Here is a 16,864-nt window from a genome sequence, read left to right as displayed (position 1 = left end):
TATAAACCCACAAGCAACTATTAGGCAGGTCTGTTATCAGAAGAAAAAGGCCAAGAATTGCCATCAACACAGTAACCATTCAGCATTGTTATGACAGACCAAACAGCCTGTTCCACTGTTAGCCTGTGCTGTCAGTTAACACAAACTGACACCGTGTTTTTCATCCCCTTCACTTTACGTTTTAAACTTAAGTGCAACAAGCTGCCGTGCATCAAGCAAAAAAAAAATAGCAAAAACCAGACAACAGCGACATGCAGCTACAAAGTTCCGATTGATCGGCTGCGTAAAATAAGAGGTCGACATGAAAAACATCTGCAGTTGCAGGGATAGGGACTGGCTGAGTCTCAGTGTTCCTGTTTGTGTGAAGTGAGATGTGAAAGAGCTTTGATAATGAGCAGAGCAGAAAGCGAGACGCAAACCGCTTACATAATTGAAGAACATATTGTAAGGGAGGAAGTAGCCCTGAAACATGAGATAACCCCGGCCCTAACTTCTCACAGCCTGAGGAAAGCATCAGCTGATTCAGGGTGAAACTGGAGAGTGGGAGCCTGCAACTTCAGACATCTCTTAGATTTTACGAACATAAACCTAAGTGATAAAATGTTTGTTCTCCATGTGTAACATTAACACTTGCAAATGTTTCATGAGAAGAATCAGCAAAAAATATTTTGTGTAACACTATAAAAGGAATTAACACTGATAGGCAACACTACATAAACAAAACTACAGGGAAAGAACATCCTGTAAAACTGCAACATTCTTCTGATAAAAGAAAAAGGGGTAGCAGCAGAAACAGCTGTGAACTAGTGACGACTTATCTTTTGTGCTGCATGTGCCATCTGTTGTTCTGATGTGTAGGCATAATACTACAGGGTACATAGGCTTTCTGTTTTGGCGAGGAGCATTCTCATTCCCACAACAATGCAGGCTCCAACGCAACACAATGCTGCTATTCTTAAGACACACAGAAATAAAGCCCGGCCGCTTTCTGGCAATTTCCTGTGGTCTGGGAACGGACAGAGGGAGGCAGGTTGGGAAAAGAGAGCAAGACGAAAAAAAAAAAGGCTGGATATATTACAATAAGGAAACGGCAATGCACTAGCAAGGATTAAAAGTAGGGAACCGAATGAATGCTGAAGGATCAACAGCACTTCCCCCATTAAATCAGCAACAGAACACAAATCTGGGGTTTACCTCGAAAGAAAACTGTGTATATGTGTGTCTAGTGATTCCCAAGTAAAATACTCACTAACAAGCATCTTTCCAGCTGTCCGGCATCCTACCAATGACTAATACAAAACGTCTCTGTACAGTCCGTGGTCTATCATTATCCAGCAAAGACAGGCCCTGGCATGTCAGGGAAATACTAAAATATAGGGCTCCCAGAGACATAATGACAGGCAAAAAATGAAAAGAGAAGTTGAGTTTTGGCTCTGGATGTGATGTGTGAGGAGAGGAGACTAAAGGAATGAGGTCAGTAGTGTATGTAAGGCTTCACGAAAAGCATCTTTTCTTCCTGTGAGTTGACCATTCAGTAGTTACAACTGTCAAAATTAAGCGCAACTTATCAACATGGTTGAACATTTACAGAAAATATTGCAAGAGCAATTTGGAACTGTTAATTCTTCTTCAATAACCAAATTGTATTGTAAATGCTTTCGAAATGTAAAGTACTTTACACCCTGCACTGTGTCCATTATCTTACAAAACAAAACAAGAACTCACATAATAATAGTTGACAAAACAACACTGATTGAATACAATATTCAACGTTACAAAAAGATCCCTCCGAAACATGCCAGATTATTAAATCAGCATTTTCATGAGGTGAATGCAATCACACAGAAAAGACGCAAGATGCCACAGTTAACCAGTGATGCTAAGGGTAGGAATGTTCAAGCAAATAATACAAGTTAAATCAGTGAATCTATTAGCATTATTTTTAGTGTGATATGATACTACACTAACGTTCATCTGAACTTTTTTTTACGAAAAGAAAAACACAATGTGGCTGGGCGTATATGCATTGTCATGCAGATTGTTAGATGTACTCTGGAGACTTTTAAAATAAAGAAAAACTAAATACATGCATGGAAAGCTTTTCCTGCACACATACACTCCAAGTCCTGGCAAAATAAACACTGACAGACTGTGCATATTACAGAACATTAAATACACATACACTGAATAACTAAACAGTTTAAGCATGTTTCTCAGCTACAAAGCGACCAATAGCCGACCCCAACTTATTATTGGAACCCTTAAACACAGGTTTAGTTTCTGAAAAGCTGAAAACAGCAATCCATCATTCACAACTTGGTGGAGTCAAATCAGTACGATTCAGCCAATTCAGGCTTTCAAGACTCAAATGTTGACATCTGTCTGAAATCCGCAGGCACTTTATAAATGAGTCATCCCTACTTGTGATGTGTTTCAGATTCATTTTGAAAACGGCTGATAGTATTTAAGATGTGAGATATTAAGCGTGTGTGTAACTGTGCGTGGGGTTGTTGGCGGGAGAAAGGTTAATTGAATCCTTTCCATCACCATGATCAGCTGTGAATCATCTACAGGCATCTGACTTCCTGGAAGGCTAATTCAAGAGTTATAAACTTTTCCACACTGGGATTCATGGTGAGCCAAGTGAGTTTCAGTGTTTGCACTTACAAAATAGCACTTTATAAAACAGGAACATCACCAAAGCATCCTGTTTCGGGCTGCAGAGACAGAAACACTCTGTGCTTGTGTTAGGAATAAACTTGTGTGACATGATGCAATTTGCGGGAGAACGTGTTCCTATTTTCACTTCAACTTAAACACAACTAAATTCTAAATTCAGTGAGTAATCCATCAATATACTGATCATTAGCCAAATCACAGCTGACATTGGGCGAGAGGCAGGGGAAAACCCTGGATAAGTCGTCAGTTCATCACAGGACTGACATATAGGGACAGACAACCACTCACGTCCACATTGACACCTACAGACAATTTAGAGTAACCGATTAACCTAAATTTTTGCATGTCTTTGGAAGCAAACATTTCTTTTGTAAAGATGGAAAAAAACAAAATGTATGACCCCATCATACATCCTCACGCACAAGCGCATGCACAAATCCGTTAATGTATTGCAACTGCAGACACATTTTACCCACCATCCTCATACTGCTGTAGCTAAATCGGGCCTATAATCAACATTCTTCTAACATCAAGAACAGGGGCGCATTGGGGTAAACACACGCAAATACACACAGACTCTCTAATTATTGCTGCTTTGGAAAAAGAAAAAAAAAATGCATGCAAACCTCCCTCGCCCCCCCACCCGTCAACGCTTGCACAAATTCATGCACACACACGCAAGAACTTAACCCTACTCTATGCTTTGTATGTGTGTTTGTTGTGAGAAAATACAGTTAAGTCTGAGATTTTTAGGCTTAGCTGTTTGTGTGGCAGAGAGCTCTGTGAAGATGCCAGGAAACGTGTTATATTGCAGAAGGTCCCTACTCACACAAGAAAAGAAAAGCTTTCTTTTTCTCCCATTTTCTGCCTTAATTTGTTCTTCCGCCTTTCTCCATCGTTGCTCTTTTGCAAATTCCTACTCCTGTCTGTCTGCAAATTAATCTCCCACGGTTCCTCCTTCTCTTTCCTGTCTTTCTTAGAACCCCTGAGGGAAGCAGAAGAACTGGCGTCTGATAACATCTTAGTTAAAGACATGGAACCATGACAATGTCTGATGCACGGCTGATATCCGAGGCCGCAGCGTCCACCAGTTCTTTAACTTCTGTCACGTCTGCAACAACACCAATATGCATATGTTCACAGCAATTATGCACAATTGGTCAAACATATTGCAGAAATTACTAATCTAAGACAGTCTTTTCTTTCAAGGAAAGACGTCTCTAGACAGTTACCAAGACAATATTGTGTTGTGGGGCATGAAATCCCCAACCAAGTAATCATGTCATGTTGGAGAAAATCCTATTATAATCACGCTGAACAAGTGTCATCCCCCTCCCCAGGGAAAGTCCAAGATTTTCCACTGCTGAAAACTGTAAGGGAGATTATTACAATTTCTGATATTCAGACTGTCAACGGATCCAGAAACTGTAAATCATTTTTGTCAATAATATCTGGTTGTTGTTCTCAAATACATAGGTTTTACTGTTTTTGTGTTAAAGAGTAAGAGTAAAAGAGAAGTGAAGACTGCACCATGTTCAGAAAACAAGATATACAGACTGTACAGGCCAATTAGGGATCTGGAACTGCACTGAACCTTTAAATTAAGAGTCAACCTTTTGTCTGGGGTTGACAGAGTTAAACCTGTCTGCAATGGAAAATATTATGTAGAGTCTGGCTGGCGTTACTTCCCCACCCTAGAGGCATGTTTTTTCTGTCTTTTGTGCTTCAATGACTCAAGGTGTTACAGCTGTCACATCTACATGACTGAATGAACAAAGAATGCCAACATCAGCCTTTTGCTGGGATTACCACAGAAGGTAAATATGTACGCTACAAATTTGTTTTCATACGCCTTAGATATGTAAGTAGGGTAGGTGATATGATGATAAAAACAATCCAATGCGAGAAGACTAAAATTTGTCAATCATTGGAAATGCTACATAACAATCAGAGCTGTAATTAGGAGTCAATTAATCAATCAACAGAAGATTAATTAAGTAATAGTAGATGTGCATACATTGAGGTCATTCAAGTTGCTTCAAATTCTAAAAATCTATCCCAAGCTCATACTGAACAGCACAACTTTGTGTGTATTCCAGCCCAACAACTGATAGTTGTTGCTCGGATATAGACCGACTCTGTACCCAAACCAGAGCTCATCTGTTAGCCATGTTATTCAGTCAGTCAACATTGGATGTATTATGCGTTAGCCAGTTAGCTCATAAATTGACAATGTTCTCGCTCTCTCTCAGAGTTCAACTGAGGCCTGTTGTATTATGTGATGGAAATGGGCAGGCAGATGGAGGAAGCCCTCACAAGTATATTTTTGACCTTTAGGAGTCTCTGTATGGATATTGTTATATAAATGCAAGGCAGTGGTGGAGGAGGTACTCCCGTACTTGAGAAAAATTAAGGAGTACAAGTAAAAATCCTGCATTCCCCCTCACAAAAAGCCCAGTCTGCTCCGAGTGGTCAGCTTTGGTGGGGGTGTGTCTAAGGGTGGTGACTGTCAGTGCCCTTGAACAGAGAGAGTCACATCATCTCCGTTTATTCAATAAATAACATATTAATGATGAACTGCAAGAGATCATACTTCTGTTTCTCTGTATTCATTCATTTAATTATCCCACTTAGAGCTTCCTGGAAGTCTCTGTGAATCACGTGACAATCTGTATTTTGAACTTCTGTTGTCGCAGCACTCTACTTAAGGGCTCTGGCGACTATTAGTTGCAAGAAGTTACAACTACTAGTTCTAAAGTTGTGACGTTACAACTTTACAAAAGTCCTGATGGCTCGTTTGAAGGTACAGTTTTCTAAACACAGGCTGTGTGCATGTCTCCATGGATTAGGTGTTTTGATCACACTCACAATATTTATATTGCATGTCAACCTGCTTTGTAATAAAATCTCACTTTTCTACAATATGGGACCTTTAATCTCAAAGATTTTCATGTAACTAAATATCTGTTAAGTCACTATCTATTGCCAAATGAGGTACCACAATGATGATTGAGCCTATGGCTCACTCATGAAAGCCCTTGCTGTAATACCAAAGACGTATACTGGGTATCGGTGGAGACTTTCCCGGAAGTAATCATCAAGTGCTGCAGTTAGTTACGTGTTAACCCGGCAGTGGTTGGTTGGCCAGAGAGAGTAGGTGGTTCGCACACAAAGTAACGGTTTTGTTTGTCCTGTTCTCTGCTAGCGTTGGGAGTTAACGTTACCGTTACTGTTAACAGTTATGGCCAATCAAACAAAGAAAAGACAGATAACAACGAACGATGAAACTTAAAAAAAAAAAAGAAAAAAAAAAAGCAAAATCCAAATCCAAAGAACAAACCAACTGACAACTGACTGACATCACATGTGACACTGGATTTCTAGGAAGCCGTGAGGTCGGAAATCTTTGAGATTACCACTTTGAGTGTCAAAATAGCCCATTGCAGAATGTAATACAATTACATATAGGTATATATCACATACAGTGATCATCATTATTGATGTATTGACATAAAGTCAGCATTTTAACTGGCTGAGGTGAGGTGCATTAGATGTGCTATAGTAGAAGCTCGAGGGTGCAAAAACTAATTCAATAAATGTATTTACTAAGACTCCACCACCTTATAACGAGTTTAAAGAAGTAATTCATCACAACAACAGCTACTTTGTTTGGAAAAAAAAATAGGATGCACCAACGCCACATAAACACACCTGTTGCCTCAGAGCAAACAGATCCTGAAGTTAACTTTGAAGGCATGCCCTGCTATATTCCCTCTGTGTGTGTGTGTGTGTGTGTGTGTGTGTGTGTGTGTGTCTCTCTCTCAAACACACACACACACACACACACACACACACACACAACTGTTTTGATTTACTGCCACAACACAACAACTGGATTGTGAATCCATGTGACATGAAGGGTTTGGCCACCCACCTACAAAACTCCCCCTTGATGTGCTGACAGGTGACTATCTTCGTGTCTGACTCCATGTTTGGCCTTCACACTGCGACATCACCATGGCGACCACCACTGTTAGATTTGCGCCAAATACCGTCACAGAAATAAACACACACACACACACACACACACACACACACACACACACACACACCTGAGCAGTTGGTGCTTATAAAAGAAAAAAGCATGTGTTTTGTGCATCTGGAGTTGCTCTGCTCTATTTTCAAAAGAAAACTTTACTTTTTGAACAAGAACAAAAATTGTCTTCGCCATCATCACCAGATACAGAGCCCTTTAAATCCACACCAACGTTTGTTTTTTCGACGGTTATTAAGTGAAGACAAAGTGGTGGGATGTGTCCACATTACGGCTGCGGGTCGTCATTTTGGGTTAAACTCCCCCTCCTCTAACCCTCCATGTGCTGAAGTTTGGATTGCTTTTAAGTGAAAAGCACTTTAAGACAAGAGTGATAAACACAAAAAGCTGACAGGAGTTCACAACATACTCACGTTCTCCGTTATCTCCGATGGGCACCCACAGCACGACGACTAACCAACAAGTTGGACTTCGCATAACGGAAATGTGTCGAGAAGCATCTAAAATGAGTCAAAACGACGTCGGCGAGGAGCAACAGAAAGTGGACACCGGAGGAGAAGCTGCGTGCTGAAAAGCCCGTCTCCTTCTCTCTCATTGTGAGCGTACGGCCACGGTTTCCTCCGCAGAGAGAGAGAGAGAGATGAGAGAGAGAGAAAAAAAAGACGAGGAAAAAGAAAAAGTTTCAGCCACGAACTTCACGCGGAAAAAAAAGTGGCAACTCCTCATTTCCGCTGTCAAAAAAATGTGCCGCGGTCGGTCCGGCTGCGTCAAGTCGGTGGAAGACTCACAAAATGGCTTCCGACGGTGTTTTTCAAAATAAGACGCGGAGTTGCCAAGACGCCAGCACCGGATGAGCCCACCAGGGGGCCCCCTGTGCACAAACAGCTGACCCTGGTGGAGGCCTATAATGATGTCTTGGGAATATTAAGAGATCTAAATGGAATAGTGCAAGTGAAACGTTTGCTGCTGCAGGAGCCAGTACTTTCCAAGCTGTTTTAAGAAATCATTTATTTGCCTTAATGTGTCTGAGAAAGAAATCATCCTGGTTTAGCCATACATGCTAACAATCCCAGTTGTGCAGACTTTGGTACAGGTGTCCATTTGTAAGACACTAATGTATATTATTTGACCTTTAATCCTGAGTATGTATGTAATTTATCTTTTGGAATGGTTTGTCTTGAATTCAGTTGTCTTGAAATATAGTATGTACACATGCAGCTGTCACTGCTGTCCTATATTTTATTCAGTGCACTCTGTTCTTTCTTTCTTTCTTCTTCTGACAGTACAGTTAGATTTACCCTTTTCATAAACTGTATTATTGAGGTTACTGCATAACGACGCCTTTCATTTTTCGTAATCTTTTTTAGAAACATTATGTAACTAATTTTTTGATAATTCCCTGTTGCATCAGTGGTCCAATGATGCCAATTCTGCCTTCTTGGAATTTGTGAATTTTTTTTCAGACACATATTTGTTTTGGTGACCAAGCCAACAAGTTATCTGGAAAGTACTTAAGTGTTAACTAAATGTAACTATATGGAGGGCGTTGTATAGTCTAAGTAAATAACAAGAAGCAACCTCACACACAAAACTGGTCCAGCAGGCTGATTGGTGAGCCACAGCTCAACATGGATACCTTGTACACAAAACTACAATGCAAATGTGGTTAAATTTTAAAGGACAGTTCCCACCCATTGCACAATGAGCAATCAGCTTATCCCCTCTGGACGCAGGTTTACAATCCCTAAGTATAAAACAACAAGACACAAAACAGCTTTGTCCCTGCAGCAAGTACACTGAGGAATAAGTAATAACTTTATCTTGCACAAATGATTATTTTTTGCTGCTTTTACTTGTTTACTCATTGCTGTATTTATTTTATTTGAGTTATGTATTTTATATTTTACCCAGTATGTCTGTTTTTACAACCTAAATATTTTTTATTGATTCATTTTGTATACTATTAGTTCAGTTCAATTTCACAATCTGGGCCTGTAAGAACTTTTAAGAACTTCTTAATTTGCCATTTTTTAACTTCCACTGTCCTAAATTGGATGATGTGTGGTTGTGTCTCTTAGTTTTCCCATATGTGTGTATGAGGACTCTACTACTGCAAACAAAATCTACCTCTGGGTATTAATAAGGTAACTTGAACTTGAACCAGTTATTCAGACACACAATCACAATTTGTTCCTAACCTCATTTTGACAGTCAGCTGCCAGTTCATTGTTTTTTTCTGTTATTTAATCCACCCCTACATGGCAGTTACACTTCTCACTTCAGCAGCACCACAAACTAAATGCCTCAAAATTATCAGAAAGTTGAACCAACACCTCTCGAACACAGTTTCAACCCCCGCACATTACAGCTAAGGATGCATTGCAGTACTTTTTCACTGAACTGCATTAATTCTGACGGTAGGCATGTGCACATAACGGTACGACACGCTTTAAAAATGTGCTTTTATATTGAAATTACCAGATAGGAAGTATCTTCCCTGCTCTCTGCAACAAGCAGGTCCATGGTCAAGAGCGGTATGCAGAGACTGTCCAGACTCCCTGTAGAAGTATTTTCAGACACTTTACATTCAGTTTTTTAATCTGTGAATGTCTGTCACGGCGTTAACAGTCATTTGTATGGTGTCATGTGACCTAGCTGAACACTTTTACAGTAATTCTGTAAAACTAATGAAGCATTACACATTGACTTTAGAATAAAAAGATACATTTCTCTCTTATTTTCTACCATATGAAGGCATTATTTTTTTTTTTTCTGCTTTGGAGACTAAGAGTCCTGTTGGTCTCTGTTTCCTGAAGATTTATCACATGTACTTGTCCCTGCTGGTGTATAGTATTGATTAGTCTAGTCAGAAGTTTGTAGACTACTGTTTAATGTTGCTGCAGTGACACCTGTTGAGAGACAGGCTGAATAGCACTAAGAATGTGTGTGCGGTTTTATGAGGCCTGCCTAGACCATGAATGAATGTGGGGGATCTGTCATACTAAGAATGAAAATAAAAGGGGGAAGATCTCAACCGGCCACACTGTAACTTTATCAAGACAACCTGTTCACCTTAAAGGGGCACTAAGTAGATTTGTGGAGGACTATTTAATCAGAAGAGGAAGATCTTCATTGACTGATGCTCAAACAGACTAAATAAACAACCCCTCTTTGTCTTCATGACTGAGTGAACTGAATATATAAACTGATCTTAAAGGACAAGATAAATTGATACCGTTTTACTTTGTTCATATGTGGCAGACCCTGCCACCTTTCCATCTTCAAACAGTGTTGTGGGGACCTTATTTTCCTCAGAGAACAGCTCTTTTAATCAGCTATGGACACAAATGTATGTATTATTACCTCATTAATATTGTAAATATAAAAAATTCTGAGTCTAAATTTCTACCCTAAAACTACATAGTGCCTCTTTAAGTGCTCAGAAAAAGTAACTGTACACAAATGACGTATGAACACTTTTTATTGAGTGGTCCAATGCTTCGTTAACAAACATCTTTTCAGAGTATTATATCAGGACAATGTGTTAAATATTATTAGTCATTTAAAATAATACTTATTTTGTGTACCAAGACACTGAAAAATTGTCCTACAATCATCAGTCAATTGGGGAAAAAAAAAAGAATGAGAGATTATTGTGCATTTAGATTGCTTTCCACATTTGGCACTCGTGAATCAAGATTGATTCCATTATCATTTATACAGTTAATATTTAACATTTACAAAATTACTTTGAATATCATTGTGATAACAACAAACTGGATATTGTCCTCTGTAATTACAGGAATGCGCTTCTGGAGTTAATAAAATTGGCACGACAACAATCATTTTTGATAATAAGTGTTAAAAGCATATGGCCTCAATACTGAAAAACATGTCACGCCTTCCCACATTGTTGTTTCTGTACAAGCCAAGTGTATAACAGCAATGATAGTGCTGTGCATTGATGCTGACTGAACGAACAAAGCCATTGTCAAGAAGAGATTGCACCCAGATGAACCTTTGCAAAAAACAAATAAGAGGACTAGAGTAAAAAAAAAAAGAAACTAACCCCTCCCACGGCTGTTATAACGATAACATAAGGCACATATAAAGCAAAAATGTAAATGGCCCATTTTACAGACTGCTGGTGTTAATTTCCAACATGGAATAGTACATATTTATCTACAAACCATGAAGTTAGGTGTTCACAGACAGTATAGGCCTCTAACAGTTACATTCATTCAGTAACGTTCAGGTTAATCCGCTGTAACAAACAAACCAACAGCGTGCTCAAATTAAGATGATTAGATATGAAATAATATGAAGAAATGACAAGTAAAATCCTGGAAGGTCAAAGATGAAAAATCTCTTTCATAGAAATACCAGAGTCAAAAAGGGAACTAAATGACAAGCATTCTTATGACAAAGCATCATCTGGCCGCTGGCTAACAAGGGCTAAAAATACCAGTGTGTTGCTCTGAGCCAGACATCCGGCTCCCACAACGGTCCCCAGTGACTCGAGAGAGAGGATGCTTTGACCTTAGCAACCACGAGGCCTCTGGGGTTAGATGTACCCCGCTGGGACTATGGAGGAAAATCTGGCCTACGTTTCCTCACTCAGCACCACTTTTTGTCCCCAGAATCTCCTTTGTTTTTCTACAAATCGACATTTTAAAGTAACGTTAAAGTGGTTTAAAGTCCAGGAAACTGTAGCCGTTTACCGTCTTGGTGAATATAAAAATGCCATCAACTGCACAAATGGCTCTTTATTTTATCATCACCATCATCATTTCCTTTTTTGTGCAGTGTCTGTAGATCGTTATCTATGCGTGTGGCCTTCTTTTAATTCATTTGCATATAAAAGAACCTCCTCACCATCCTTGGCTGTTCCCTCATCAGAAAAACGACCTCATTATAAATATTTGTTGGTTTATTTTGGTAGGCTACATGTGAATAAACTATAGAAAAAGAGTATTTTTAGATCCAAGTTCCGGCAACTTTAAAGAAAACTGACCCGAAAACATTGCAAAAAGTAAATGTGGAAGCACACATATATCGTGATAACAACAAGGCTAAACTCTTTGCTTCTTGTCTGACAAGATGCAGATTTTAAATACTTTATTTGGAACATTTTTTATTGTCCTTGGCAAATGACTCGGTAAACTGTGGAATAGAGCATATAATGGGTGTAATAAAAATCTTGGATTGTATAATGATAGTGTTAATGTTTAAGACAGATTGATCCCCCTGTGCCAGACAAGATCTGGAATCAATCAATTTTTCACGTCTTTTTTTTTTTTGATTGTGATAAGACTGCAATTTGCAAATAAGTCTTAGTTCTCTTCTGTTGGGTTCAGAAGGGAGTAACACGGCAGAATGTGGAAGAAGGAATGATAAAACTGTGGAAAATTAAGATGATATGCATCCATTAATTTACTGGCTCTGCAGCCACTGCACTCTCAGCTCCTCCACCTCTCTGCCGTACCAGTCATGGAGTTTGGAGAAGCAGCCAGTGCCAGGAGAAACGGGGCTTTCCAGAGATGCTCCTCTTCTCCTGGGTGGCACTGGTGGAGCCCTCACCCCATCAGCACCATAACCAATCACAGTGTTATTCCCAGAGTCTGTGCAGCCCTCCCAGGCCACGCAGGAAGGGGCTGCCTCGGCAAAGCCGTTCGCCAAGGCACCTGGTAGTTTACTCCATGTGACGCCATTCTCCTTAGAAGACTCAGGGATGAGCTGCACCTCATCCTGGAGGCTCCTCTGGGCAGAGTACTGGATTGACATGGGAGGGGCACTTGATGATGATGATGATAAGGAAGATGAAGATGATGAAGAAGATGATGCTCCAGACCTGCACCGTGCCACCTGGTTTCTCCTGGAGGACTTGGGCCTGGCCTGCAGGCCTGTACCTCCACAGCCACCCCCTGCAGCCTCCTGGATCTCCTCCAACTGCCTCTCCAGCTCCTTCACCACCAGCCTCATGTAGTCAAAGCTGGCCCTCGACAATGCCTTCACCCATGACTCCATGGCTGCTTGGCTCTCAGCAGCCATCTTGTACACCCGCGCTTTGGCAACCTCAAACTTGATGGCAAAGGCAAACTCCTCGGCTGACTCGCACAGCTCCACCGTGCACCCTTCAAGGACAATGACACCGATGGGCTCCCGGCTGTCGCGCTCCTCAAAGTAGAAGAGCATGTTACCCTTCAGGACAAACCAGCGGCGGTGATAAGCTGTGTTGCGCTCACCCTTTTTGAACAGGAAGCCTGTCTTGTCCGGCGGCGAGTCACATGTGGCGTAATGCGCCACGCTGCGTTCGTTCAGCTTCATCTTCTTTCCTCCTCCGTTCCCTCAGTAGATTCTCTGTTTGCCTGAATGACATTGTATAAAGGACATCTGAAGGTTAAATGGATTAGTTTATTTTCAAGGATACCACAGGAGTCTGCAGCTTTTCCCTCCAGTAAATGATTGCATCAGTAGGTTTTGTTTATTAGTTGCACTCTCTGCTTAAAGCTTTTCTAATTGGTGTTTGCTGAAAGAAAACCCACAGACCCTTCGCTCTCTGTGCAACGGGACTGTATTATGTTAAGCTAACCGAGTTGGTTATGGCTATGCTTCAGTGGTGTATTTGTTCTTTTTCTGTTATAAAAAAAAAGATTCATTGTTAAACTCCCAGGCACTTTACAGAAGCAGATCCTTGCCAACCGGACTTCAACCTCCATGCTCTTGTCTCCTCCCCACCGAGCCATCCTGCCAACCATCATGGCTGTTCAAACACTTTAATTTTACCTGTCACAGCACAAGTGCGCAGACATAACCTTGGGTGTTGACTCGGTAAAGTGAAACAGTTTAAATACAAGAAATATTGCACGAACTCAGTCGACTGCAAATGTAGGTCAACCTTTAAAGCTCACTTATACAACAGCGAGAATGTGTGTAATCACATGTTCAGCTGTGAACTAGGGCTCAGACCTTTCCCTGTGTAAACAACAACTGATCCAATTATAATATTGAGATGGAAGCATGAAAGTACAAGTGAAAGAACACATAGTACAGCGACGTAACTTCTCATCATCTTACTGTAAAAATGAAGTTGTCCTTGTAGGAATTTTTACATTTTTTGTTAGTTTTTAATGCAACGAGATTGGACAAAATGCCTCAAATGAATTCACACTAGGTGCACTTTGAGACTTTTTCACAGGCAGGAGACACAGTTCTCTATGTGAGGAATGGAAGTTTGCAAGAACAAAAGCCAGGCTCAGGAGAGTTTAAGGCCAATTAAATCCTTGCTTGGAGCTTGATTGGTTCCTTTGCTCAAACCTTTTTAATCTGGTAACATGAGGGGTTTACAGATCAAGTCTTAAACCTCCTGTACATGAGTTTTCTACATGTACTTGAAAGAGATAAGAAGACACTTTACATATGCAAATATTATAGAGAAACAGGACCTTTTTTAAATGTAGATTTTGGTGAAGTGATTGCAAGAATATCAAATAAAAAAATTACACAGTGCCCCTTTAAAAGTATGTTTTTACTTACGTGTTTATCTCATATCCAGATGACCTCCTCCCATCACATCTGGAGCTAATAACTTAACACATCACCCATCTTCTTCTTCTGTATTTTTTGTTTTTCCGAGCTGGAAAAGAATTACACATTTATTTTTCACTCCAGTTACACACAGCAACCACAAGCAAGGCTGTCCTAGCTGAAGACACCAGCTAAATGAGAAGTCGATGTCCAGTTTGTTTCAGACGAACATGTTACACATTAGCTGTCTTTTTTTCTCCCACCATTGCCAGCTAATCCTATTTGTGCGAATGATTCAGTCTCAGGTCGTGCTGCTGCTGCCTGACTGTTTAGTGTGCTTTGGTCACACGCTTTTGACGCATCAGCACCTTATTTATCTCGGGCTACAGTAACCGTTTCCGTGACAGAGAGACAAAACCACAAATACGCTACGTCTGACGGAAAGTCTCTGCGCCAACTAACTCACACACTAGCTTAACGTATTCAGCCACTTCGGAGAATACAATTGGTCATCCAGTGTCAGCATTTTTCAGCTGAGCGCTAGCTAGCACTTACAGCTGATAAGTTAAACTCACAGTTAAAGACAGTATTATGCTAACAAGCTAGCTCTGTATTACCTGCTGATGACGACGACAACTCCTCTCAGCCGACTAATGTTTCCGTTGTTTATTTATTTTTCCTTTATCTCTTCCTTCCTTCTCTCCATTTTCCTCCCGTTCTTCCCTATCACGTGACCGACACGGGGAGCGCGTGTGGGAATGTTCGCGGGCAGTTTGATTGGGCGGGGTCGGTGTTAAAGCTCTTCACTCCGCAGCGGTTAAACGTTTTTGTTCCCCATCAGGGATGAGCGGTAGATTAAAACAAGCGCAACCCATCTTTGCCCTTGGAAAGGTGGAATTTTGCACAGCTGCTACCAGCTGCTGCTGCACCTGCATGGATGGACCATGGGTACTCCCTCTAACTGACGTGGACTGTAAGACATCTATATCTTTTTAAAATCAATAATTGAAAATAATATTATAAATATGGTAAAGATTATTCTTTCTCTGCTTCTGTCAATTTAACATCTTCTCAGCATTCACTGCTCTCTGCATCACTGATTTCATTTCCAAGTGATAACACTCATTCAATGTGTCCCAAAGATTTTGTGAGATCTTAAGAAATGGATCATCACTAAAAGGTTAACGACATTTAATGCTCACTCATATCCATTTTTATAGGGATGATATGAACCCATCCCTCTGGGCATATTTCATATAATTTTACTTTTGGGTGAACTCCAGCAAGTCTTCAAGAAAGATGACTGTGGACTCTTCTCATTTCCTGCTGTTTTGATTTATGCTCCTTAATTTGGATCTTTACTGTCATTACTACTCCCCTTTGTGATGTTATTTTCTGTGAATTGTGACTAAGATATTAGCTTTCTTTAAATATTTCAATCCCTATTTTTTTTTTTTTTTAGTATAAGTTTATTTATTTATTATGATTTATTTTATTTTTTCATTTTCATCAGTTTTATTATTCTTTGGTTCAAGCCTCTTAAATTGGCTTTTATTTGTGTTCTGTTATTTTGAAGTGGATATTTTTATAATGAAGGGGGACATTTTTTGCACCAAATGACTTATCAACTATTATGAAAAGAACTTTTAGCTAAAGTGGTGGGGACACAAACTTTTTTCAATGGTCTTAAATGTATGCAATAGTAGACAATGTAAGCGGGGGTTAGGTCTGTGGCCAGAGCAGAAAATTACTACAAGAACAATCTTGCATCAAGAGGGTGAGGAGCTGAAATCCCGAAAATTTAACACAAGAGAAAAGGTTCACAAGAATTTATGAGTCAAGTTCAACCAACCTTGACTCATTCTAACCAAAAGGCTTCAATATATTAAAAAACACAAAAAATGGATTTACAGCAACATTACATGATTCATTCTAAGTTTAAATCTGCAGGTTAGTCAATCCTAGAAAGGGAAAGTCATTAATTAATTAATTGGTGTCCCCAATTTTCTAATGTAGAAAAAAATTTGTCATAGTGTCACATTGTCGGGCTCTAGTTAGCTGCAACCCTACAAGGTGGAAATACTTCAAAGTAAAAATACTGTGTTCAGCATTCTTTCAAAACTTGTCTTACAGCCAGGTGACACAAACGGACATAAACATAAAATATAATTCGATGCATTTATATGTTCTTTTAGCTGGTCTAACTAAAAGTAATTAAATGTGGACCATATTTTGTCCGATTATCATGTTTGAAGATGTTCATCTTCAAGCTAGCTGTTAAAAAAAAATGGATGAAAATTCCAGAAAATGGAGATACTTTAAAATACAATCGCCGCATTAGCCTTCACCACAGAAAATTAATTGAGGCCTTCAACATGTACAGGATGTACGCAAATATTTTCTTTGGAGTCTCCTTGAAAATCCATCAGTTGCATCTTTTGTCTACTGTCCCGGTGCTTTTTTCTCTTTAACATTTAAGTATTATGGATACAGTCTTTTCACATCTTCCCTCTGATACAGCTGCACAGTGCATGCTTAGGGTCCAGTATAACTGATGTGCTTATGTATTGGGATGTGCTGGACAGCAAACTAGCTCGGCTTTCA

General features: G+C 39.9%; 2 protein-coding genes across 3 annotated transcripts in view; both read right to left on the bottom strand.

Moving 5' to 3' along the window:
* sh2b3 (SH2B adaptor protein 3) overlaps positions 1–7,934 on the bottom strand; it is a 55,387-nt gene extending 47,453 nt beyond the window's left edge. Inside the window, exons 1-2 of one of the 2 annotated variants that reach the window (XM_037097389.1) lie at positions 7,147–7,934; positions 6,614–6,709 (exon numbers count right to left, since the gene is read on the bottom strand). The gene's annotated coding sequence lies outside the window, so the exon portion shown is untranslated. The remainder of the gene's footprint in view (positions 1–6,613; positions 6,710–7,146) is intronic. The other variant, XM_037097388.1, reaches the window with a different exon arrangement.
* A 2,262-nt stretch (positions 7,935–10,196) lies between these two features.
* Positions 10,197–15,027, bottom strand: pheta1 (PH domain containing endocytic trafficking adaptor 1). The gene is made up of 3 exons (XM_037098924.1): positions 14,878–15,027; positions 14,270–14,369; positions 10,197–13,101 (listed from the first exon to the last, which is right to left on the bottom strand). Exon 3 carries the CDS (start codon positions 13,058–13,060, stop codon positions 12,167–12,169), a length of 894 nt encoding a protein of 297 aa, XP_036954819.1. The 5' UTR covers positions 13,061–13,101; positions 14,270–14,369; positions 14,878–15,027; the 3' UTR covers positions 10,197–12,166.
* Positions 15,028–16,864: the final 1,837 nt, after the last annotated feature.

The sequence above is a fragment of the Acanthopagrus latus genome, chromosome 5 (assembly GCF_904848185.1).
Source record: "Acanthopagrus latus isolate v.2019 chromosome 5, fAcaLat1.1, whole genome shotgun sequence".
NCBI lineage: Eukaryota > Metazoa > Chordata > Actinopteri > Spariformes > Sparidae > Acanthopagrus > Acanthopagrus latus.
The sequence above is the reverse complement of the archived record's forward strand: the minus strand, read 5'-3'. Positions and strand labels throughout refer to the sequence as shown.